Below are 23,977 nucleotides of genomic sequence, written 5' to 3'. Positions count from 1 at the left end.
GCCTGACTAAAGTTTGGTCAAGAGAGAGTCTTCGTCAGTTGATACATAAAAAAGTGCTCAGCACAGAGCAACAAGAGGCTCCACTAGTTCTCTTTTTCCTCCTCATTTTGCTATTACGTAAGGCCAGGCTGTGAGGGAGGAGAAAGCTCAGTAGATTTAAGTAAATGAAGGTCACTGCCCCTGGAGCACACAATTGAGGGTGCAAGTGATGTGGTCAGAGAGGTGGGCAGACGCCAGATTGTGCCACACTGTGCAGGCCATATTAAGGATCCTGTATGTTTTCTAAGGACAATGGGGAACAAGCCATTGAAATGTTTTAAGCAAGGAAGTGATATGACTGACTTTACATTTTACAAAGATGACTTTGTTAGCTGTGTTTCCACAGCTGATTGGCGTGGGGGGCCTGAGGTGGTGGTATAAGCAGCAAGTGGACAGATCTCTCCAGGCCAACACCTAAAATTCTACTTCATTCTTGTATAATCTCTGGGAGGAAATTAAGTGGGGAGGGACTCTTATTAATAGCAGCAACAAAAAGAATGAAGCATGCCTAACAGGAAATGTGAAAGATCTGTGTTAAGTAGACTAGGAGACTTTGGTGACAAGCATAAAATAACTTTATGAATTAAGAGAAAGTATTTCTAAGTGGAAAGCCCCAATATGGCAAAGATGTCAGTGTTCTCTGAATTGATCTATAATGTGAATGCAATTCCTACCAACAGCAGTTTTTGTTTTTTGTTTTGGACCTTGTCAATCAAGTCTTTAATTTCATATGTAAGGAAAAATTATTATTGTTGTTGTTATTATTATTATTATTATTATTAATACAAGTAGAGCAATTTATTTGGGCCAAGCTTGAGGAGTGCAACCCAGGAGCATAGATTCAAATTGCCCTGAATATACACTCTGATTACCAACAGTTACAAGTGCACTTTACTTTAGTTTTTGTAAAGACGGTGTCTCGCTATGTTGCCCAGGCTGGTCCCAAACTCCTGGCCTCAAGCAGTTGATCTTCCCACCTCAGCCTCTGGACTGAAGTCCCAGTCCGAAGTGCTGGGACTTTAGGTGTGAGCCACCATGCCCACATGTGAATTTTTAAAGGGCAAGAAGGGGCTGGGTGCAGTGGCTCACTCCTGTAACCCCAGCACTTTGGGAGACCAAGGTGGGCGGATCACTTCAGCCAGGAGTTCGAGACCAGCCTGGCCAACATTGTGAAACCCTGACTGTAGTAAAAATACAAAAATTAGCTGGGTGTGGTGGCACATGCCTGTAATTCCAGCTACTCGGGAAGCTGAGGCAGAGGTAGTACCTGAACCTGGGAGGCGGAGGTTGCAGTGAGCCGAGATTGCACCACTACACTCTAGCCTTCATGACAGATGAGATTCTCTCAAAAAAAAAAAAAGGGGGGGGAGCATTGGGGAGAGGGGGAAGAAAGGGCAGTTCCTAGTTGTTTACCCAGAATTTACATTAAAATAACGTAACCTATTAATTGGCTAAACGTTGTTCTCTGGATTTTTGTTTGTTTTGTTTTGTTTTGTTTGAGACGGAGTCTCGCTCTGTTGCCCAGGCTTGAGTTCATTCTCAATGAACTCAACCACGCCATTCTCCTGCCTCAGCCTCCTGAGTAGCTGGGATTACAGGCGCCCACCACCATGCCCGGTTAATTTTTGTATTTTTAGTAGAGACGGGGTTTTACCATGTTGGCCAGGATGATCTCGATCTCCTGACCTCATGATCCACCCGCCTCAGCCTCCCAAAGTGCTAAGATTACAGGCATGAGCCACCGCACCCGGCATATGTTGTTTTTTGCATCACAAATTCCAGAAACATGAAGATAATGAATGGAGCAGCTAGAAAAAAAAAAAAAATAAACAATTGCCCCCAAGCATAAAGGGAGACCTGTTACACATTTGCATGACTAAGTTCCAAACTGTTGTCTCTCTGGTCTGTAGATTTCATATAGCTCAGACTGCTCCAGGTTATTTTCATTTTCTCTGGTGGTAAAGGAGAGATATGGTAAATATCAATTTTACTCTCAGATTCTATTGGGGCAGGACAGCTGTACTGCATTCTATTAAATGGTTTGCGATGGGTTTTTTTGTTTGTGTGTGTGTGTGTGTGTGTGTGTGTGGTTTTTTTTTTTTTTTTTTTTTTTTGGTACTACTCTCAGAGGTCCTTGCCAAGTTTAGCTCTCTTTGCCAACACCAGCAATTCAACAGTGCACTTTCATAACAGGTTTTATTTAATCTTCTTCCTTTCCTGTCTCTCTCCCCACTGTCACTGCTTCTTTTTGGAATTATTTTCCAAAGAAACGACCTCAAATTAAGTCTTTTTTTTTCTTGCTTTATTCCAGTAGCTTCCGGGGTACAAGTGGTTTTTGTTAAAAGGATTAATTATATAGCAGTGAATTCTGAGATTTTAGTGTACCAGTCACCTGAGTAGTGTACAATGTACCTAATGTGTAGTTTTTTTAGCTCCTTTCCCACTCTCCCCCTTCTGAGTCTCTACAGTCCGTTATATCGCTCTGTATATGGAAGGAAAAATTATTTAAAATAGGAAGAAATTTTAGAAATAAAACAATGTGTGTGCATGTTCTTCAAGATATCAAAGCATAACTCAAAATTATAATGATTTAAATAGTGCAGCCAGGAGCAGTGGCTCACACCTGTAATCCCAGCACTTTGGGAGGCCAAGGTGGGTGGATCACCTGAGGTCAGGAGTTCGAGACCAGCCTGGCCAACATATTGAAACCCTGTCTCTACTAAAAATACAAACAATTAGCTGGGCATGGTGGCGGGCACCTGTAATCTCAGCTTCTTGGGAGGCTGAGGCAGGAGAATCGCTTGAACCCGGGAGGCAGAGGTTGCAGTGAGCTGAGATCGTGTCACAGCACTCCAACCTGGGCGACAAGAGCGAAACTCCATCTCATAAATAAATAAATAAATATCATGCAACATTAACTGCATAGCAAGTGGCTCAGAAAGAAATATGCAGACCAACAGAATAAAGAGCCTCATCAGAACTACATAGCTTTATGAAAATTTAGAATAAACTATACAACATGTTTTAAATCAGTGAGGAATAGCCTATTCAATATATGGCATTTTCACGATTGGCTAGACATTTGGTAAAAAAAAAGTTACAGCCTTACCTTAACTATGTACAAAAGTAAACATTAGCTGGAGTAAAGCATACAATTCAAAAACAAAACTATAAAAGCCTTGGGGGAAAAAGGGGAATTTTTATCATCGTTGAATAATCATGAATCCTAATCAGGACAAATCCCAAAACCATAAAAGGAAGAGTGACAAATTTGATCTAAAAAATAGTTAAAAGCTACCATAAGACAACATATCACATAAATAAAGGTAAAAGAAAATTAACAGGGAGGAAATATTTATAATATACAGCACAGATTGATACTCGATTTAAAAATCACTCATACAAATCACTAGAGTGAAGAAAACAACCCAAAGGGCATAAAAAGGTTCTTAGTAGAAGTTATAAAATGGTTCTTTTATTCAATTTCACAAGTAATCAAAGAAGTGCAAATTAAAACAACTTATAAAATTGAAAAAGATTATAATGTGGAATGAGGTTGTAGAGAAATGGATACTCATACACTGTTACCATTTTTGGAGGGAAATTTGGCACTATCTACCAACATTGAATTGTACATATCTTAAGCCTTGGTAATTTGCTACACAGCAACAGATAAATAATACTTGGGATATATAAACTGATACTTGGAAGTAGGATGCAGTCATAACAAACACCTAAAATATGGGAGTGATTTTGGAATCAGGCAGTGGACAGAAACTGGAATGACATTGAAGATAGGGTTAGTGAAAGCATGAGGTACCTTGAAAAGACTTTTAGTAGAGGTATAGACTTGAAGAGACTCAGTTTAAAACAGTGAGGACAATGTTATTGGAAACTGGAAGAAATAGTTCCCTGTTATGCCGTGGCAGAAAGATTAGCAACACAGTAGCCAGCAGTCATGTGGAAAGTAGATGTGTCTACCTAAGCGAATTTGTCATCTAACTAAGGAGATTGCCAGCTAGTGTTCAGGGTGACTTCTAGCATGTGAGCTGTGCAAGATAAGCCAAAGGGAGGGCTGTTGGCCAGGCGCGGTGGCTCATGCCTATAATTCCAGCACTTTGGGAGGCCGAGGTGGGCAGATCACTTGAGGTCAGGAGTTTGAGACCAGCCTGGCCAACAATGGGGAAGCCCTGTCTCTACTAAAAGTACAAAAATTAGCCGGGAGTGGTGGCCAACACCTGTAATCTTAGCTACTTGGGAGGCTGAGGCAGGAGAATCACTTGAATCTGGGAGGCGGAGGTTGCAGTGAGTCAAGATCCTGCCGCTGCACTCCAGCCTGGAAGACAGAGTGAAACTCCATCTCAAAAAATAAAATAAAATAAAAATAAAAGGAGTACTGTTGAACATAAAGGAGCCAAACTTGATGTTTTTTTTTGTTGTTGTTAACATCCAGACTCTTTAGACAGCCAACAACATTAGACTGAAAATATGGCTGGCCGGGCGTGGTGGCTCACGCCTGTAATCCCAGCACTTTGGGAGGCCGAGGCGGGCGGATCACGAGGTCAAGAGATTGAGACCATCCTGGTCAATATGGTGAAACCCTGTCTCTACTAAAAATGACAAAAATAGCCCAGCGTGATGGTGTGTACCTGTAGTCCCAGCTACTCAGGAGGCTGAGGCAGGAGAATAGCTTGAACCCGGGAGGTGGAGGTTGCAATGAGCCAAGATCGCGTCACTGCACTCCAGCCTGGGTGACAGAGCGAGACTCTGTCTAAAAAAGAAAGAAGAAGGAAAAGAAAAGAAAAGAAAAGAAAAGGAAAGAGAGAGAGAGAAAGAAAGCGAGCATGGCTTTCAGACAGAAATCAAGTCCAGGCACCCTTAGGAAGACATGGTCTAAATAGGAAACCCAAGTTGTAATTAGAAAATCCCTTAAGACCTCAGAAAGATCTACTGTGGTATCTTAGAGTATCTTTCAATCAGACAGAAGGTCCTCTAAATATTTTAACAGTATGACTGACAAATCCTCTCAAACAATAGAGCATATATTGAAGAGATGTGTGGATGTGGCTTTTGTCTAATGGCATGAACTTCAGTGAGATTCACAGGGAACCAACATAGTCTTTAACAGCAGAAACACTGCCAGCAGGAACTGAAAGGGATACTATCTTTCATGAAAAAGGAAGGATGACTGGAAAGTCAGAACTGCCCACAAGGTGGCATCAAGAGCCATAGGGAATTATTTTCAGTCTTTGAATCTGGATCAAGGAACTTCAACATTTGCCTGACTGGATTTTGGAATTGCTACAGACTCGTTGTTGCCTCTCATTTTTCCCTTTTTAAACAGGAATGTTTACAGTGGTTATTTTATGCCTGTCCACCGCTGTATTTTTGTGTGGGGGAGGAGTGGGAGGCAGATAACTTGCCTTTAGTTCACAGGTCTTCAGACTGAGAGGAACTGTACTTGAAGAACTTTAAGGAACTGCATCCAAGGAATCTCATCCACACCTGGATGTAATTTATATGCTAATATTCTAGATTTCAAGCTGCTTTTCTAAAGGGATGAGACTTTTGGGGCTCTTGGGAGAAAGGGAATGTGTTTTGCATGGAATAAATAGAAATAATTTGTGGTCAGAAAGTATACTCCTCCCTTCAAAAGGTGGAAGTTAATTCCCCTCCCCTTGAATGTGGGAAAAATAAAGACAAGGGAAAAATAACAGCAGGTACACATGTTAGGATTAGGATTCCATTTTGGGGGTATTTAGCACACAGTGCACCCAGGTGGAGAAACTTGATTCAGATTCTGATTAGACTAGTAGGTTGATGGTCTTTAATGAAGGTTTGATTTTACCCTATAGAAAGTAAAAATCCAGTGATGCATTATAAGCAATGGTGTTACATATTTAGAAAGGTCCTCAGGGAAACCAGATACTATACAGATGAATTCAATGGTAACACATTTGCCGTAAATCCATAGCGGTCCACTTTTTTGTATTTCAGTCATCTGGGGAAACTTCATTTCAGCTCCATACTGTTTCAATTCCATGCACTAGCTTTAATTAGCTGTGGTATCTTAAGCAAATCATTTAGTTCTTCGGGGCCCTGGAGCCTCAACATAGTCCTCTAAAACGGGGACAATAAAACCTACCTCTTAAGTTGTTTGGGGATAAAACAAGAGATTGATAATAATATGCCTGGCACTTTGCTGGTGAATAAGTTGCAGTGATTATTGCTTAGACCAATGGTGCTCAACAATATTTGGCAATATCTGGAGACATTTATGTTTTTTACCACTGAGGCTCAGGGGTTGGGGGTGGTGCTATTGATGACTAGTGAGTAGGGCCCAGATGCTACTAAACATCATATAATGCACAGGACAGTTCCCCAGAACAAAAAACTATCTGGCCAAAAATGTCACTACTGCAGAGGTTGAGAAACCCTGTTTTAAAATATAACCCAAGCCGGGTGTAGTGGTGTAGGCCTGTAGTCCTAACTGTTCAGGAGACTGAGACATGATTGCTTGAGCCCAAGTTCAAGTCCACCCTGAGTAACATAGTGAGACCCCATTTCTAAAAAATAAAATAGAACCCAACCATGAGTATGTTAATATTATTCCATATTATTTAAAAGGGTGCTGTAACACCCTTTTAAATAATGAGTCAGAGTTAATAATGGGGTGCAATAAAAAAGAGATCTGATACTTTCACAAGATTTCAGGGCTTGATGAATATAACTCCAAATCTTCCTGAAACCACCCTCCATCACCCTAATTCCTAAATGCCCACAGTCATTCCCACCAATAATTTATCTCTTCCTAGGCTTCTAGCCTTCAATTTCCTTGCATCTGAGATCTGCTCTTAAACTCTTCAGTGCCTTACTTCTAAGGACTATAATGTGGTAGCAGTGATGCATGTCACTTACAAGATTAAGCTGTATAAAGGCATTGTGGCTTCCTCTTTGCTGTCTCTCTTTCTCAGATCATTTGGTTGGGAGAAACCAGCTGCTATATTGTGGGTATGGCAAGTAACTCAGGCTTTCAGCCAGTAGCCAGCAAGAAACTGAGATCTGTTGCCAACAGCCATGCAAGTTAACTTAGAAGTAGATACTTTGGCACCAGCCAAGCCTAGAGAAAAAAACCTTAAGACAACTGCAACTTCATGAGATAATCTAATCCAGAATCACCCAGCTAAGACTCCTAAATTCCTGAACCACAAGAACTGTGAGATATTTATCTTATTACTTATCTGTTGTTGTTTTAATCTCCTAAATCTTGGAGTAATTTGTGACACAGCAATAGATAGCTAGTATGTAATGTGAAGTTGTAATTAAGTATGTAGTAATTGCAACAAGGTAAATTGAAGATTGAATCTTGGAAACATTATGCCGTGCTTCCATTGATAGTAAAAAGTGGCAGTGAGGATGGATACTGCAAATTATATTTGTCTTAATCATAAGAAGAGGGGAGAATAGTGTGCCACTGAAGTTTGCTTTTATGGAAGAATTTTAAACATGCACCATGTAGGGGTGGAAAGATGTGATACCTTTCCTCATCCATCATGAGTCATGGCTGACACTTGTATAACAAAAGAGCAGATTAACACAAGGAAAGCATAACAGATTTATTTAACCAGTTTTACGTGACATGGGAGCCTTCAGAAACGAAGACTCGAAGACCCAGGAAAAGTTGCCTATTTTGATGTTTAGGTTTGATGCAGAGCAGACAGGTAGAAATGCAATTGGGCAAAAAGGATATGACCAACCCAACAGTAATAGAGAGGAGAAACCTGGCAAGACATGTCTGTTCAAATTCTTCTTGGCCTCTGTGTGCCGTATTCCTTCCTCCAGGATATGGTGCCACTCCAGAACAAAAGTCTTGAGAGCCTCTATCAGACAAGGTAGGTCCGAGAACCTATTTATGGCCGGCTCCTACAGAAAGGTATGGCAAGATTAGAGTAATATTTCTAGATTTTATGACTGGCTTTGAGGGCAAAGGGGCTCTAGTTTCTTTTTTCTTTCTGAGACAGAGTCTTGCTCTGTCACCCAGGCTGGAGTGCAATGGTGCATCTTGGCTCACTGCAACCTCTACCTCCCAGGTTCAAGTGATTCTTGTGCCTCAGCCACCCAAGTAGCTGGGATTACCGGCGTGTGCCACCACTTCCAACTAATTTTTGTATTTTTAGTAGAGATGAGGTTTTGCCATGTTGGCCAGGCTGGTCTCAAACATCTGGCCTTAAGTGATCCAGCTGCCTTGGCCTCCCAAAGTGCTGGGATTACAGGTGTGAGCCACCGTGCCCAGCAGTGGCTCTAGTTTCTCTGACCCATTTTGAGAAAGAGGGATTCTAGTTTCTATGGCTTGCTGTGGGGAAGAAAGGGGAGCAGGAGAAAGAAAGGCAGGAGAAGGTCAGAAAGATCTTCTGACCCTCTTTTCTTCAGTTCCAACATGCCAGAGTGCCACACTTTGGGGTCTCATTTTCTGAGGCCCAATAATCATTACATTTCTTTTCTTTTTTTTTCTGAGATGGAGTCTTGCTCTTATTGCACAGGCTGGAGTGCAGTGGCGTGATCTCAGCTCACTGAAACCTCCACCTTCCGGTTTCAAGCGATTCTCCTGCCTCAGGCTCCTGAGTAGCTGAGATTATAGGTGCCTGCCACCACGCCCAACTAATTTTTGTATTTTTAATAGAGACGGGGTTTCACCATGTTGGCCAGGCTGGTCTCGAACTCCTGAACTTGTGATCCACCCACCTTCACCTCCCAAAGTGCTGGTATTTCAGGTGTCAGCCTCCGCACCCGGCCTAATCATTCCTTTTTTTTTTTTTTTTTTGAAGTCTTTCCTTAAAGCTCTTCCACCCTCATTTTCAGAATACTTACTAGAGCAGATCTGTGGCTTTGGTCAGCCTAGCGTTTTTTCCTTCTAGTAAGAGAACATCTCTTCTCCCTTTGGCATGGCCAGTCCGTGTTGGTCATGTGACTTCACTGGCTCTTTCTTAGGGATGGGTTATGAAATCAAACTAGTCAGTTGGGATCCTTTATCGGGATCGACACAGATAAGCCAAGAGTTCTCTCTCAGGATTTCTTGGGCATGCTCTGCCCCAAGGAGTTCTGACGGGAAGGCTTTATTGACTACAGCTGAAATGCCATTACAGAAAAGCCTCAACCTAGGAGCAAATAAACTCAGCTCTCATCAGTTATCTGGTGGTTGAGCTGAGAGGAGAAAAGTGCTCCCCAAGCTTGGCTTCTCCAGCTTCACCAAAGCCAGGGACCTAAAGGAGAGCGCCAGTGTCGCCAGCGTGAGCGGGCGGCGACCTGGTGCCGGGCTGGCATCCCCAGCCTGTGCACTGGGCACTTTTCTTTTTCTTTCTTTCTTTTTTATTTTATTTTTTTATTTTTATTTTTATTTTTTTTTTGAGACGGAGTCTTGCTCTGTCACCCAGGCTGGAGTGCAGTGGCGCGATCTCGGCTCACTGCAATCTCCGCCTTCCGGGTTCAAGAGATTTTCCTGCCTCAGCCTCCCGAGTAGCTGGACTACAGGCACCCGCCATCATACTCGGCTAATTTTTGTATTTTTGTAGAGACGAAGTTTCCCCATGTTGCCCAGGCTGGTCTTGAACTCCTGACCTCAGGTGATCCGCCCGCCTCGGTCTCCCAAAGTGCTGGGACTACAGGCGTGAGCCGCCACGTCCGGCCAGCACCGGGCATTTTTCTTACTTTAGCCATCCCGTGTTTGAGGTTGCTGTCTGGGCTCTGCTCCTACCCGAGGGCAGCCCGGAGGAAATTCTCGAGGTGGCCTGGGCAGGGCGGGCTGGGCGAGGGCGCGCCCGGGGCCTGGAGGCGGAGTCGGGGGCGGGGCGCGCCTCATCTGACTCGGTGACTCACCCGCGGCCGCGCTTCCTCTGACCTGGCCGGGCGGAAAGTCGGATCCCGAGGCTTCAGCTCGGAAAGCAGCCGAGCGACCATGGAGCTGTGCGGGCTGGGGCTGCCCCGGCCGCCCATGCTGCTGGCGCTGCTGTTGGCGACGCTGCTGGCGGCGATGTTGGCGCTGCTGACTCAGGTGGCGCTCGTGGTGCAGGTGGCGGAGGCGACTCGGGCCCCGGGCGTCTCGGCCGCGCGGGGCCCGGCGCTGTGGCCCCTGCCGCTCTCGGTGAAGATGACCCCGAACCTGCTGCATCTTGCCCCGGAGAACTTCTACATCAGCCACAGCCCCAATTCCACGGCGGGCCCCTCCTGCATCCTGCTGGAGGAAGCGTTTCGGCGGTGAGCGCTCCCGGCCGGGAAGTGTCCTGGGGGAGGGGAGGTGGACCACCCCGGGGCGCTCTGCAGACCCTCACCACCCCACTGCGCAGACGAGGAAACGGCCCCCGGAGCGGGCAGGCCATCTGCCCAGCGCCACACGGACTGAACCCACGCTCTTGCCCCCACCCTCCTACTGCTTCTTAAGGGACACCTTGGGTGCTCAGGAACCCTAGTTTGAGAGCAGGATACTAAGTGGAAGAGGGAGTTTGCTCTGAGGCCTTGTTGGGCAAATGACATGGATGGAGGGGACACCCGGTTCCCCAGCTCCAGAGCTGGGGAGGAAAGTGACAGCTCCTTATTTGAAGGACGTTCAAAGGGATAAGTTACCTGAAGGGCTTAGACAAGCTCTCTTGAGGGACCAGGAATTCCCCAAAGCTGACTGTCATTTATAGGCCAATTTCACCCTCTTGCCTCTCCTCAAATCTCCTGGTAATAACTCAAATGGCGGAAGTCCTCAGTTTCGAGCACTGCCTAAAACTCCCCTCTCACCTAAAATCTCTTCCACATAAAATGTGAGATGTTTGCATCTAACTACGTTTCTGCAGCCAGTGGTTAGACAGTATCCAACTTTGTTTCTCAACACCAATCATGTGCCTGCTCTCCCTGCTTCCTCTTTTACAGAGCCCTAGATAGCGCCTCTGTCTCCCTCACCCTTTGGCTGCGGACAGGGTGAAATTTGTCGTGGGAGTCAGCCAATCACACAGTAGACAAGACAGTTTCCCCTGGGGAGATGTTTGAAGAAGCCACACACTGTCCCTTCAGTGTGAGACTTGTGTAGGTAGGACTGTCCTGAAGGCGTATCGTGCCCCGCAGAACTGTAATTTGGTGCTAACTGTACTGCCTCCTGGCATTCCCCAAGCCTGTCGCTGTGCCCAGTAGATACTATAGAGCTTAAGTGTGCTTGCAGGACACTGAACAGGTGGGTAGGAAATGCAAAACTAACTGAATAACGTGTTCTGACCCCAGATAGGACAGGTGCCTAGGCTCAAGCTGAAGAGGCCCGAGATGTTGATGGCAGAGATGGTTCATTCTCTACAATCAGAAGGCTCACGGTTTCCTTCTGTTTTGTACAACTAAATGGGTATTATCAGTCCCTATTTTAGGCACACACACTAATGAGCCTTTGGTATCCAATCTGCTAAGGCCAGAGGGGGGTTAAGATGTAGAATCAAAGTGTTTGGTTGCATTGGGATATTCAGAAAGATTGCATGGAAAGTACACGAAGGTTGTCTCAGAAGATCACGACTAGGGTTGGAAATCTTTTAAAAACAAACACCCTTATTATGTTTGCCTTGGAGTTCAGCTTGTAGAATTGGATTTTCCTTCTGTGTCATACTGCTAAGTAAAACAAGGACTTGGTAATACGCTGAACTGACGATGACAAGAAAGCATAGGTGATGTAAGTTAACAATAGGTAAATAACCAGGACTTGAATCAGCTGAGATGATTTGAAGGCAAGGCTTGGCATTTCAAGGCAGGTGCGGGTGACTGCCTGAAGAGTTTGCCTAATTCATGGCCTCTGAGTGGAGCAGCCATTAATTATGCCTGGCGTTATTAGGAAGCAGGTCATAAAATGTATTAGCCCTTATGGCTAAGACATGAAGGCATGCATGTGAGCATTCTAGGAGCTCAGCACGGGCGGTAGCTATCTCAGAGTAAAAGCACAGTGGAGTTAGAAAGATTTGGAAATATGGGGTGTTCAGAAAGTGTGACGTGGTCAGGAACACACAACCGGGGCCCCAGATTGTTCAGAATCACATAGCCCCTGTCTCTGAAGAGCCCAAGTTGTATCACAAACCCTGCTTTGAAACAGTATGTTTTTTGCAGGCAGAGAGTTCAGCTGTTAGATGCATAGCTGCTGCTTCAGCTTCTAGGACAGCGTCCATCACATGCTAGTCACTCATTTTAAAAAATAAATAGCTTCACTCCTTCATTTCCTGGAAGGCTAAACTAACCCACATACCTTTGACATACTGCTTCACAGCCCTTTGAGTTTTCTGTTAGAATTTTACTACCTAGGGTTAAGGTTCTAAGCCAGTTTCCAACTCTGATCTCGAAGCTGTTGGCAGCTTTAATTTCCTTTTTTAAAAAATTTTAAGTATGGAAAAAATATAAAATTTACCATCTTAACCTTTTGTAAGTATGTATTTCAGTGATCTTAATTTCCTTTTTTTTTTTTTTTTTTTGAGACGGAGTCTCGCTCTGTCACCCAGGCTGGAGTGCAGTGGCCGGATCTCAGCTCACTGCAAGCTCCGCCTCCCGGGTTCACGCCATTCTCCTGCCTCAGCCTCCCGAGTAGCTGGGACTACAGGCGCCTGCCACCTCGCCCGGCTAAGTTTTTGTATTTTTAGTAGAGACGGGGTTTCACTGTGTTACCCAGGATGGTCTCGATCTCCTGACCTCGTGATCCGCCCGTCTCGGCCTCCCAAAGTGCTGGGATTACAGGCTTGAGCCACCGCGCCCGGCCCGATCTTAATTTCCTTTTTAATCTGTCAAGGTTTTCTGTCAACACCTTCATCCATTCCATTCTCTCATTGGTTAACTTCCATACACTCCCAAACATGTCACAATTTTCCAACCTCCTCTTCTGCGAAAAAGCGTAAGATGTTCTTACACATAAGTAGCATATATAACCTTCTGGCTTGCCAAAATCTGTAAAATATTTAAACAATTGTCCTGAAGCTTATCTGATCTTTTTTATTTAGTGCCTTTACATTTTTATTTAATATTCTGATTTTTGGATACCAAAAACAATTGCTCTGAAGCCTATCTGATCTTTTTTATTTAATATTCCCTGGTTTTTGGATACCAACAAAAGGTACTTTTTTTTTTTTTTTTTTGAGACAGAGTCTCACTCTGTCACCCAGGCTGGAGTGCAGTGGTGTGATCTCGGCTCACTGCAACCTCTGCCTCCCAGGTTCAAGTGATTCTCCTGCCTAAGCCTCCCAAGTAGCTGGGATTACAGGTGCCTGCCACCATACCCGCTGATTTTTTTGTATTTTTAGTAGAGATGGGGTTTCACTGAGTTGGTCAGGCTGGTCTTGAACTCCTGACCTCATGATCCTCCCACCTTGGCCTCCCAAAGTGCTGGGATTACAGGCGTGAGCCACCACGCCTCACCAACAAAAAGTTAATTTTAAAGGCTCTGGTGAGAATTCTGGACCTTCTTTTGGGGGTTTATATATAAGCTAGGATACTTTTGCAGGAAGGTAACAGGAACCCTGACTCAATCTGGCTTAAACAATAAGAAAACTTATTTCACACATTAGGATGTCCAAAAGTAGGAATGTATTTAGGTCAAGTTGACTAAGTGACTCAACAGTGTTACCAGGGATCCATATTCTTTCCATCTCTGCTCTGTCCACTTTAGTGTAGCAGCAACTGGTCCAGCTCTCACAGAGAAACAAAGTTTTCTTGTGATTTGCTCGGAAGAACTCCCCCTAACCCCCACATCCTATCACTGGGCAGAATTGGTTTTTCATTCCCAAGAGTGATGGATTACCATGATGGTTTCATTATTGGTTATTAACAGGGGCTTCATATGTCACTTCGGAGTGTGGGGAAGCTTTTGAAATTCCCATGCCTGAATCCCATTCTCATAGATTCTGATTCGGAAGGCGTGGACATTAGCATTTTCGAAAAACTTCCCAAGTGATTCTAATGTACAACTTGGGGTGAGAATCTCTAGTTGGACTTATAATGGGCAGCGTGGATTTGAGGCGTTAACTGCAATGTTACTAGCACATCCATTTTTAAAATTTGGCTAAAATCCTTTTAAAATGTGTTTACATTTATTTCTCAAACAGATATCATAGCTATATTTTTGGTTTCTACAAGTGGGATCATGAACCTGCTAAATCCCAGGCTACAGCCCAGCTTCAGCAACTTCTTGTCTCAATCACCCTGCAGTCAGAGTGTGACGCTTTCCCCAACATATCTTCAGATGAGTCTTGTAAGTACCTCTGCAATGTGAGTGTATTATAGCCCAGGTGCTCACTGACGGACTTCAGTGCCAAAAACTGGCTCCATGTTAGGAACCACTGTGAGTTCTCAACCAGTGAGTTTATGATTCCTATTTTAAAAATAACCTTTAAAGTCTGATTATAAAAGTAGTACATAGCCTTTGTGGAAAATTTGTAAGTACAGTAAGTGCAGAAGAAGAAGAAATAAATCACTCATAGTCCCAGCAGACAGAATTAATCACTGTCATTTTAGGTGTATTTTTTTTTTTCCAGAGTAAAACATATAAACATTTTACATAGACATAAATACAAACATGATAAGCATTGAGATGAAAATGGCAGTAATTCTGTACATGTGCTGCTTGTATTTTTGTTATATTTTTGTATCATGCTTTTTTGCAAAATACATTATAAACATGAATTTCACTAGTTTTCTGTGACATCATTTTCAATGGCTGAATAATGTTCTGTCACTGTATGGATAAGCTGAATTGGCTAATCTCTTTTGAACATCTAGGTAATTTCTTAACTTTTGTCTTTGAAAACATCTGTTTGTATCCATGATCTCTATTTATAATCTATAATTTTACAAAAGATAATGCAGAGCTTGGGGGAGAGGGTGGGTACAGCAGTTTCATTTGATTGACAATATAATCGACATTTAGCTGTATGATTTTGTCCTTGTTGTTACCTAAAACATTATTCTCTAGGGCTTTTCCCAAATTGTTTTAGAACAAACAAGTGGACGTGCCTTTTCTATAGGGTATACTGCCTGAGAATAATGTGGAATTGCACCAAGGCATCAAAGAAGAGCAGTATAAGGACATGTGTAATATAAGATTCGTGCAAGAGACAGCAGACAGGGGAACTGAGTGTAAAGATAGAGGCCGGGCGCTGTAGCTCACACCTGTAATCCCAGCACTTTGGGAGGCCGAGGTGAGTGGATCACTTGAGGCCAGGAGTTCAAGACCAGCCTGGCCAATATGGTGAACCGCATCTCTACTAAAAAATACAAAAAGTCAAATGTGTTGGTGCACACCTGTAATCCCAGCTACTCGGGAGGCTGAGGCAGGAGAATCACTTGAACCCAGGAGGCAGAGGTTGCAGTGAGCCGAGATCATGCCGCTGTACTCCAGCCTGGGGGACAAAGTGAGACTGTCTCAAAAAAAAAAAAAAAAGATAGGATGCCACAAATTTAGAGCAAAGAGCAACTCCGTTACCCCCAGACTGCCTCACAGTTAAGTACATGTCTTCATCCTGCTGGTTTAGATGAGATTTCTCAATAATACATCTCTTTGAAAAACAGCTTGCTTTCTCTTCAATTCTGTAGCTCTTCTTAGAAAAGAAATAGGAAAATTCACCAATGTCAGGTATCATTTCAGTTGATACTCAGCACTGACACCACGTGAAGTAGGATTTGCAACCTGAATTGAGATGAAAATGGTCATTACATTGCCAAGGAATCTTTGCTGTCCTTTGGCAATACAGATAACAGATTGTAAATTCCACAAAATGAAGTTTGGAGACTGGAGAGTCATAGCTTATCTTTCAGTCAGTTCTACAAACCCTCTTTATTCTGAAAGGGAAGTTTCTTGAGACAAGGTGATTGTGAAATTTTTGGCTGAAGAATAAACTAGTTTTTAGTCTTTAAACTAGTGATGATGATGATAAAAGTAACATTCTTATGAATGGAAATAAGGTATCAAACATCCAGAGTGGGAGGACATGTTGGAGGAGGTGACAATGTTAAAGCACCACTATTTATTAAAAATAAAAATATGCATGCCCTGAGAAGTGGACTAGTTTTTACTGCAGATAAATGGACACATAAATCAAGGATGTTTGATTCTGTTTCCCTGTAATGTGAAGAATTGTCAACAAAACTCAATATCCATCAATAGAGGAATGGCTGAATGCATCTTGTCAATCTTTACTCAATAGTATGATCACAACAGTTAAGAATAAAGAAGCAGTATTACAGAGAACACACATGGAGAACTGCCAAGTTAAACTGCTGAGCTGAACAAAGGAAGCTGTATAATTATGTGTAGGGGTGGACCCCATTTATATATCAACACACACGTAAAGCAATACTATTCTCCTTCCATGTATATCTATGTCAAGCCTAAGAAAGGCCCGATAAGTATTTCCTCTGAGGAAGGTAGAAGGAGTTGGGTGAGTATCTCAAAGGAGATTTTAGCCTTATCTATAATGTATTGTTTTTAAACAGAATATATAGATACGTTATTTGTATATTCACCCTCCAAAACAAATGTATTTATGGTGCAAAAAGATACAGAATGGGCTAACTGAAAAGTCAGTGATATCATTCCTTTCACACTTCAGGGAAGTAATCATTGTTAACACTAATAACTTGGTTGTGAAGTAAAAATGGAAATTCTGTAGCTATGTGTTCATATATTTAGAAAACCAAATTTCTAATTGTTATATGTATTTTCCACTGAGTTGAATTAGTCCTTTTTAATATCAGCCAGTTGTCAGCTATTAGAAAATAATTGGTATTAAGTATATGTAATATATTAATGTTTTTGAGGTGACTGTCTATTTCTGGAAGATCTCAAAACTAGAATGTGGCAAAAAAAAAAGTTTTTAAACAGTGACCAATGGAGCAGTGAGCTCTAGGTAGCTGATTAAGAATTTGATACAGGTGGGGTGAAGTGGCTGACACCTGTAATCCCAATACTTTGGGAGGCTGGGGCCAGTAGATGGCTTGAGCCCAGGAGTTCAAGACCAGCCTGGCAACATGGCAAAACCTCGTCTCTACAAGAAAAAAGAAAAATTAGGCATGGTGACACATGCCTACAGTCCCAGCTACTTGGGAGGTCGAGGCTGCAGTGAACCGTGATCGTGCCACTCCACACCTGCCTGGGCAGCACAGTGAGACTGTCTCAACAACAACCCAAGAATTTGCTATAGATGTAGAGGAAACATAATTAGACTATGCTCATAAATAGCAATATAGTTCTTAGCCTGGCACTGGCTGACTCATCTAATGGAATGTGGTTATCTAATGGAAAAGGCTATCTTGTCAGAAGACTGTCACCTGAGATGCTCGCACTATTGCTAGAGCACTTTTGCCTACCTGCAGCTAACTATTCTGTGAGCATCTGAATGGTGGTGGTGGTAGAAGGTGATAAACCAGCATAGAGGACACAGTATTAAATCATTAACCTCCAGCCCTTAAGCATCTTTGCTGTGGCAAAGTCCACAGCTGTTACACCCTTTAGCTTTCAATCTCTTTACCATCTGTGGGTTTACTATGTCTGGTTGATTCCACTCCAGACCTCTCTAAAAGACTAGGTGACTATTGGGCCAACCTTAGAATGTGTTTCAAAGATTGAAAGATTAGCCTCTCACCAGAAGCAGCTAACTGGAGTCCCATTCTGGATGATGTGAACTTTTAATTGAGTGGGACAAAGCTAAACTAAGCTAAAGGGATTTGGAGAGTAAGTCTTAAGGCAGGTTTGGATGATACTGAGGGAAGGTGGGTGCAGGGCAAGTAGAAAATTCTGAAGGCAAAAGAGTGGAGATAACTCTCTGGCCTCAAAGGGAATAGATTTGAGTGACACCTAGGACGTTACCAAGGATTAGTAGGAACTGAGGAATTTTTGCATTTTCAACTAAACTCTTAGCTTAACTAAGACCCTACTCTGTTGAGAAGTTGGAGAGACTAACTCTCTTGGGAAGATGAAGAAAGATGGAGATGACACCCAAATTCCGGTCTTGAGTGACTCAAGTGACTGGATGGTGGTGCTGTGACTCACTGAAATGAGGAACAGAGAAGACCAGCAGGTTGAGGTGTGCGGAGGAGGGAGGGAAGAGTTCTGTTGCGGCATGTGGAGTTGAAGGAATCCACAGGACATCCAAATGGAGATGTACAGGAGGCAGTTAGAGAAACAGGTCATGTGCTTGGGAGAAAATAATAGTCCAGAAATATCAGTGACATGTTTAGGAAACTTATTGTGTGTCATTGAGGGATTAACAAAAGTATGTGTGTGATTTTAAATCCCCAATACAGATACTCTACTTGTGAAAGAACCAGTGGCTGTCCTTAAGGCCAACAGAGTTTGGGGAGCATTACGAGGTAAGTTCCGTGCAGTTTCACCGTTACTTTCCAGTAAAGGAAAATTTTCAGTTGGTGCTTTGTGAGATCAAGCACAGCAAACCTTTGCTGCCTTGGATCCTTTACAGAATGCTTGGTTATGTAGTTCCAAAATTATTTCCATTGAACATATACTTCGTAAACCATGGGAGAGGTTGGCACAGTGGCTCACACCACTTTGAGTCAGCACTTTGAGAGGCTGAGGTGGGTGATGATTGCCTGAGCTCAGGAGTCTGAGACCAGCTTGGGCAACATGGCGCAACCGCATCACTACAAAATACACAAATTAGCCGGGCATAGTGGTGTGGACCTGTAGTCCCAGCTACTCTGAACACTGAGGTGGGAGGATTGCTTGAGCCCAGGACGTTGAGGCTGCAGTGAGCCTAGATCACACCACTGCATTCCAGCCTGGGCAACAGAGCAAGACCCCTGTCTCAAAAAAATACAAGTAAATAAATATAGCATGGGAGAAAAGTCATTTGACCTCTCAAAAACTATTTGAAGGTTATTACATTCCTACAGTGCTGTAATTCACTGATGCTCTTGGGACTGTAATGTTTATAGCACTACACATGGCCCCAACCTGTTCTGATGAGGGAATTTTGTTTCAGCTATCGCTTCTGTTGACTTCAGAAGCAAGCATCTCTCTTCCCTAATTTCAAATTCCTGTGGATTTAGAAGCATAACTAAATTTGTATAAGGAGCAGTATAAAAAGGCAAATGTGCTATTGAGTTGGTTAGAGGCAGTGGGCAGGGAGTAACTTGAAAAGCTTTTCCTGAGAATTTCAGGGTCTGAACTTCAAAGTTTGACATCAGGACATTTGCTGTTCAAAAGTTTATTTTACCTTTCTAGGCAGATAAGATACTGTACTGACTTCCAAATAGAGTTTTTAGAAAGGGAATTTTAAAAAATATGAACTAACCAAATTTATAGTCATTAAAATAAAGGCTTGGGGCCGTAGTCATTCACACCTGTAATCCCACCACTTTGGGAGGTCCAGGCAGGCAGATCACTTGAGGTCAGGAGTTCGAGACCAGACTAGAGATGGTGAAACCCCATCTCTACTAAAAATACAAAAAAAAATTAGCCCAGCATAGTGGCGCGTGACTGTAATCCCAACCATGTGGGAGGGTGAGGCAGGAGAATTGCTTGAACCAGGGAGAGGGAGCTTGCAGTGAGCTGAGCTGGCACCACTGCATTCCAGCCTGGGCGACAGAGCGAGACCCCGTCTCAAAAAAAAAAACAAAATAAATAAACATTTGGAATTTGACTCAGAGTGTTACCTAAAATAATCATTGTTATGCTATATATTTTTATACCATAAGAAGATTATGATTTTATTCAAAATAGAATATGAAAATATCTAGAGATTTACCACAAATGTAATTTTATTTATGTATAATGTTAGTGATTTTAAGCTTTTTAAGTTTTTTTTAGTCCGATCTGCCTGTCTTGTCTGCGTCTGCTAAGGAGAAGACACTTACTGATATTTGTTCTGATCCATACCAAAATAAAGAACTCTAGCAAGGCTGGGCACGGTGGCTCACGCCTCTAGTCCCAACAGTTTTGGAGGCCGAGGTGGGTGGATCACTTGAGGTCAGGAGTTGGAGACCAGCCTAGTGAACACAGTGAAACCCCATCTCTACTAAAAATACAAAAATTAGCCAGGCGTGATGGTGCATGCTTGTAGTCCTAGCTACTTAGGAGGCTGGGGCAGGAGAAGTACTTGAACCCGGGAGGCGGAGGTTGCAATAAGCTGAGATCACGCCGCTGCACTCTGTCCTGGGTGACAGATCGAGACTGCATCTCAAAAAAAAAACCAAAACAACAACAAAAAACCAGTCTTGCGAGTATGCAGTGGCTAGATTTCTAGTCCAAGAAGTCCGTATTTTCTGTTTACCATCAGACTTTCAGAGTAGTGTACTCTAAACTGATCATTATTGAATGTAGTGTCACTTAACAGAAACTTTCAAAGTTATTCTTCCCAGCATGAACCTGTACTTGACGAGGTTGGGGAGAGAGGAAGGCATAGGAAAGATGACTGTACTGTTCTTAGGATATAAATTCCCTGGCTATATAGCTGTCAGCTAGAATGAGGAATCTGAATCAAGTTAAGGCCATTTAGAAGAATTAGCCTGTCAACTGGTATATTCAGGGAATAATCCACTTGAGTAAAAAATGTTCAGAAGTTAGTCTTTGCAGCTATAAGTAAAACGCTGTATATTGTAAATTGGCCTTTATTTATAGTTTCATCGTTTTTCCAGCCATTTTTCCCTGTTACATTTAGGTACCTTCTAAAAGTGACTATATTTGATTATAAAAATTCTCTCATAATGCTATAAATTTATTAAGAAACTGGTATTTTATTAAATTACTATTCTTCTTTTGTGTATATTGAAACAAACCCCAGGGTATGGGTACAATGAAGTAAAGCACTTTTATTAGATGAGTAGAGAAGTGCAATGGATTTTTTTTTTTTAATTTGGCTTTGATTTTAGAAATTATGGTAGAGGCTGTAGGTGTAGGTATAACAATATATTTTAGAGGATACAGGTATAACACTATATTTAATTATATTTGCCTTACCTGGTTATGAGTCTGGTTGAATAATATAGCTTTTATCATCTCAATTTGTTTATAAATTAATGCAATAAATTTTACTTTCCTCAGGTTTAGAGACCTTTAGCCAGTTAGTTTATCAAGATTCTTGTGGGACTGTAAGTATGATTATTATGTTACTAAAAATTGTTAAACAAATTACTAATAGAAAAAAATGTAACCTGTTTAGCTGTTGTTTCCTGAAGGTTTCTTTCCCCCAGATATTTATCTTAACTGGTAAATGTAAATTTCATACTTTTTATTGTTCTAAATTAATATTTTATGAAATGCTTGTATAAGTAGCTGTAGTCTTCACTGAGTTCAAGACAACAGAAAATTCTAAAACTAAACCAAAATTTTGTTTTGTCTTATAGTTCACCATCAATGAATCCACCATTATTGATTCTCCAAGGTTTCCTCACAGAGGAATTTTGATTGATACATCCAGACACTATCTGCCAGTTAAGATTATTCTTAAAACTCTGGTAAGTAAGTACTTCATTCTAATCCATCGTCTATTCTGAAGGTGTCTCCTTTGTGTTGTAACTTTACGTTGGTTACTATTGGTAGGTTGGAATGGGGGAATTTGTATAAGCACCGGACATTCTTTCCTCAGTCCCTAGTGTATTTCCTCAGCTGTGATGTGGAGGTCCCCTTGAGAGTCACCCTCCTGTTTTCAGTGCGAGAGCCATGTATAACATGTATTTAGCCAAGACTGTAAAGAGAAAGTTTAAACACTGCCCATTGGCCCTTTACATATACTCCTTTTTGTCAAATCATGTGTGTAGACTTTTGGTTAGGAATACATGGCCACCCAGGTGCGGTGGCTCACACTTGTAATCCCAGCACTTTGGGAGGCCAAGGCAGGTGGATCACCTGAGGTCAGGAGTTCAAGACCAGCCTGGCCAATGTGGCAAAACCCCGTCTCTACTAAAAATACAAAAATTAGGCGTGGTAGTGTGTGCCTGTAATCCCAGCTACAAGGGAGGCTGAGACAGGAGAATTGCTTGAACCCTCCCAGGGTGGAGGCTGCAGTGAGCCGAGATCGCACCACTGCGCTCCAGCCTGAGCAACAGAGCAAGACTCCATCTCAAAAAAAAGAAAGAAAACATGGCCACCATACTTCTAGTTAGTGCCCTTTAAATTTTGTGACCTCCTCTTACTTTTTTTGTAAGTGGCATTAGAAAGGAGTCCAGGTGCTGCTTTATACCTAGGGAACTATTCCAAAGGAATACGGAACCTCCAGGGTGGTATGGGTTAGGAAGAAGGTTGACAATAACTGTTTTCTCCTATGGGCTTTTTTTTATTGGTTAATCCCCACCATCACCTGCCAATTTGTAGGGGTGGGGAGGTTTCCTCACATGTTTTTTTGCACCTTCACCTGATCATTTATGATGACACTATGCTATATGCTATTTTAAAATTGTTATTTTTTTTTAGTTGAAGTCCCAGTCTCTCATCAGGTTGGAGGGCAGTGGTGCGATCTTGGCTCACCGCAACCTCCGCCTCCCAGATTCAAGCAATTCTCCTGCCTCGGCCTCCCAAGTAGTTAAGATTACCGGTGTGTTGCCACCACACCCCGCTAATTTTTGTGTTTTCAGTAGAGATGGGGTTTCACCATGTTGGCCAGGATGGTCTCGATCTCTTGACCTTGTGATCCGCCTGCCTCACCCTCCCAAAGTGCTGGGATTACAGGCATGAGCCACCACGCCCAGCCTAAAAATTATTTTTACATTCACATTATACTCTGCAATTTTTCTCCAAAAGACACTCTTGTCACTTTTAAGAAATAAATGCTTAGTGTAAAAAGTTTAAACAATATAAATATGCAAAAATAGGCAGGCATCCCATAATTTCATTTGCCAAAAAAACATACATTTTTATGTCCTACTTATCTCATTTTAGACTTAAAAAATGAATATATTAGGCAGGGTGCAGTGGCTCACGCCTGTAATCTCAGCACTTTGGGAGGTGGAGGCAGGAGGATCATTTGAGGTCAGGAGTTCGAGACCAGCCTGACCACCATGGTGAAACCTGTCTCTACTAAAAATACAAAAAATTAGCCAGGCGTGGTGGTGCACACCTGTAATTCCAGCTACTTGGGAGGCTGAGGCACAAAAATCACTTGAACCTGGGAGAGGGAGGTTGGAGTGAGCCAAGATTACACTACTGCACTCCAGCCTGGGTGACAGAACGAGACTCCATCTCAAAACAAACAAAATGAATATATTAACATATACAATGTGACTTTTTAAAAAACTTAAATTAGACCATACTTTTGCTACCCCTCACACCTCCCCCCCCTTTTTTTTTTGTGAGACGGAGTCTTGCTCTGTTACCCAGGCTGAAGTGCAGTGGCACAATCTTGGCTCACTGCAACCTCCGCCTCCCGAATTCAAGTGATTCTCTTACCTCTGCCTCCCAAGTAGCTGGGATTACAGGCGCCCGCCACCACACCTGGCTAATTTTTGTGTTTTTAGTAGAGATGGGATTTCATCATGTTGGTCAGGCTGATCTTGAACTCCTGACTTCAAGTGATCTGCCTGCCTTGGCCTTGCAAAGTGATGGGATTACAGATGTGAGCCACCGCACCTGGCCTTTGCCACCCTTTTAACAGTTGAATATTTCACTTTTTTTTAACTAGTCTCATGCTGATGGACATCTAAGTTAATTTATTATCAGTGCTACTGCAGAGTTTTTACACATACATATTTGTACACTTGTCAAGATTATTTCTTTTTTTTTTTTTTTTTTTTGAGGCGGAGTCTCGCTCTGCCGCCCAGGTTGGAGTGCAGTGGCCGGATCTCAGCTCACTGCAAGCTCCGCCTCCCGGGTTCACGCCATTCTCCTGCCTCAGCCTCCCGAGTAGCTGGGACTACAGGCGCCCGCCACTTCGCCCGGCTAGTTTTTTGTATTTTTAGTAGAGACGGGGTTTCACCGTGTTACCCAGGATGGTCTCGATCT

The 23,977-nt window shown here is 42.7% G+C and overlaps 1 protein-coding gene and 1 long non-coding RNA gene across 2 annotated transcripts in view; one reads left to right on the top strand and one right to left on the bottom strand.

The window, feature by feature from the left end:
* The first annotated feature begins 9,932 nt into the window (after positions 1–9,932).
* Positions 9,933–23,977, top strand: part of LOC105475139 (hexosaminidase subunit beta) — a 27,958-nt gene continuing 13,913 nt past the window's right edge. The window contains exons 1-5 of the mRNA XM_011730168.2: positions 9,933–10,290; positions 14,136–14,281; positions 18,331–18,396; positions 21,086–21,132; positions 21,388–21,498. Of these exons, the coding sequence (XP_011728470.2) occupies positions 9,992–10,290; positions 14,136–14,281; positions 18,331–18,396; positions 21,086–21,132; positions 21,388–21,498 (669 nt within the window). The 5' untranslated portion in view covers positions 9,933–9,991. The remainder of the gene's footprint in view (positions 10,291–14,135; positions 14,282–18,330; positions 18,397–21,085; positions 21,133–21,387; positions 21,499–23,977) is intronic.
* LOC139363845 (uncharacterized) overlaps positions 14,541–23,977 on the bottom strand; it is a 12,967-nt gene continuing 3,530 nt past the window's right edge. Inside the window, exon 3 of the long non-coding RNA XR_011624911.1 lies at positions 14,541–15,715. This is a non-coding gene — a long non-coding RNA (uncharacterized lncRNA). The remainder of the gene's footprint in view (positions 15,716–23,977) is intronic.

This window comes from Macaca nemestrina, chromosome 6 (genome assembly GCF_043159975.1).
Source record: "Macaca nemestrina isolate mMacNem1 chromosome 6, mMacNem.hap1, whole genome shotgun sequence".
NCBI classification, from domain to species: domain Eukaryota; kingdom Metazoa; phylum Chordata; class Mammalia; order Primates; family Cercopithecidae; genus Macaca; species Macaca nemestrina.
The sequence above is the reverse complement of the archived record's forward strand: the minus strand, read 5'-3'. Positions and strand labels throughout refer to the sequence as shown.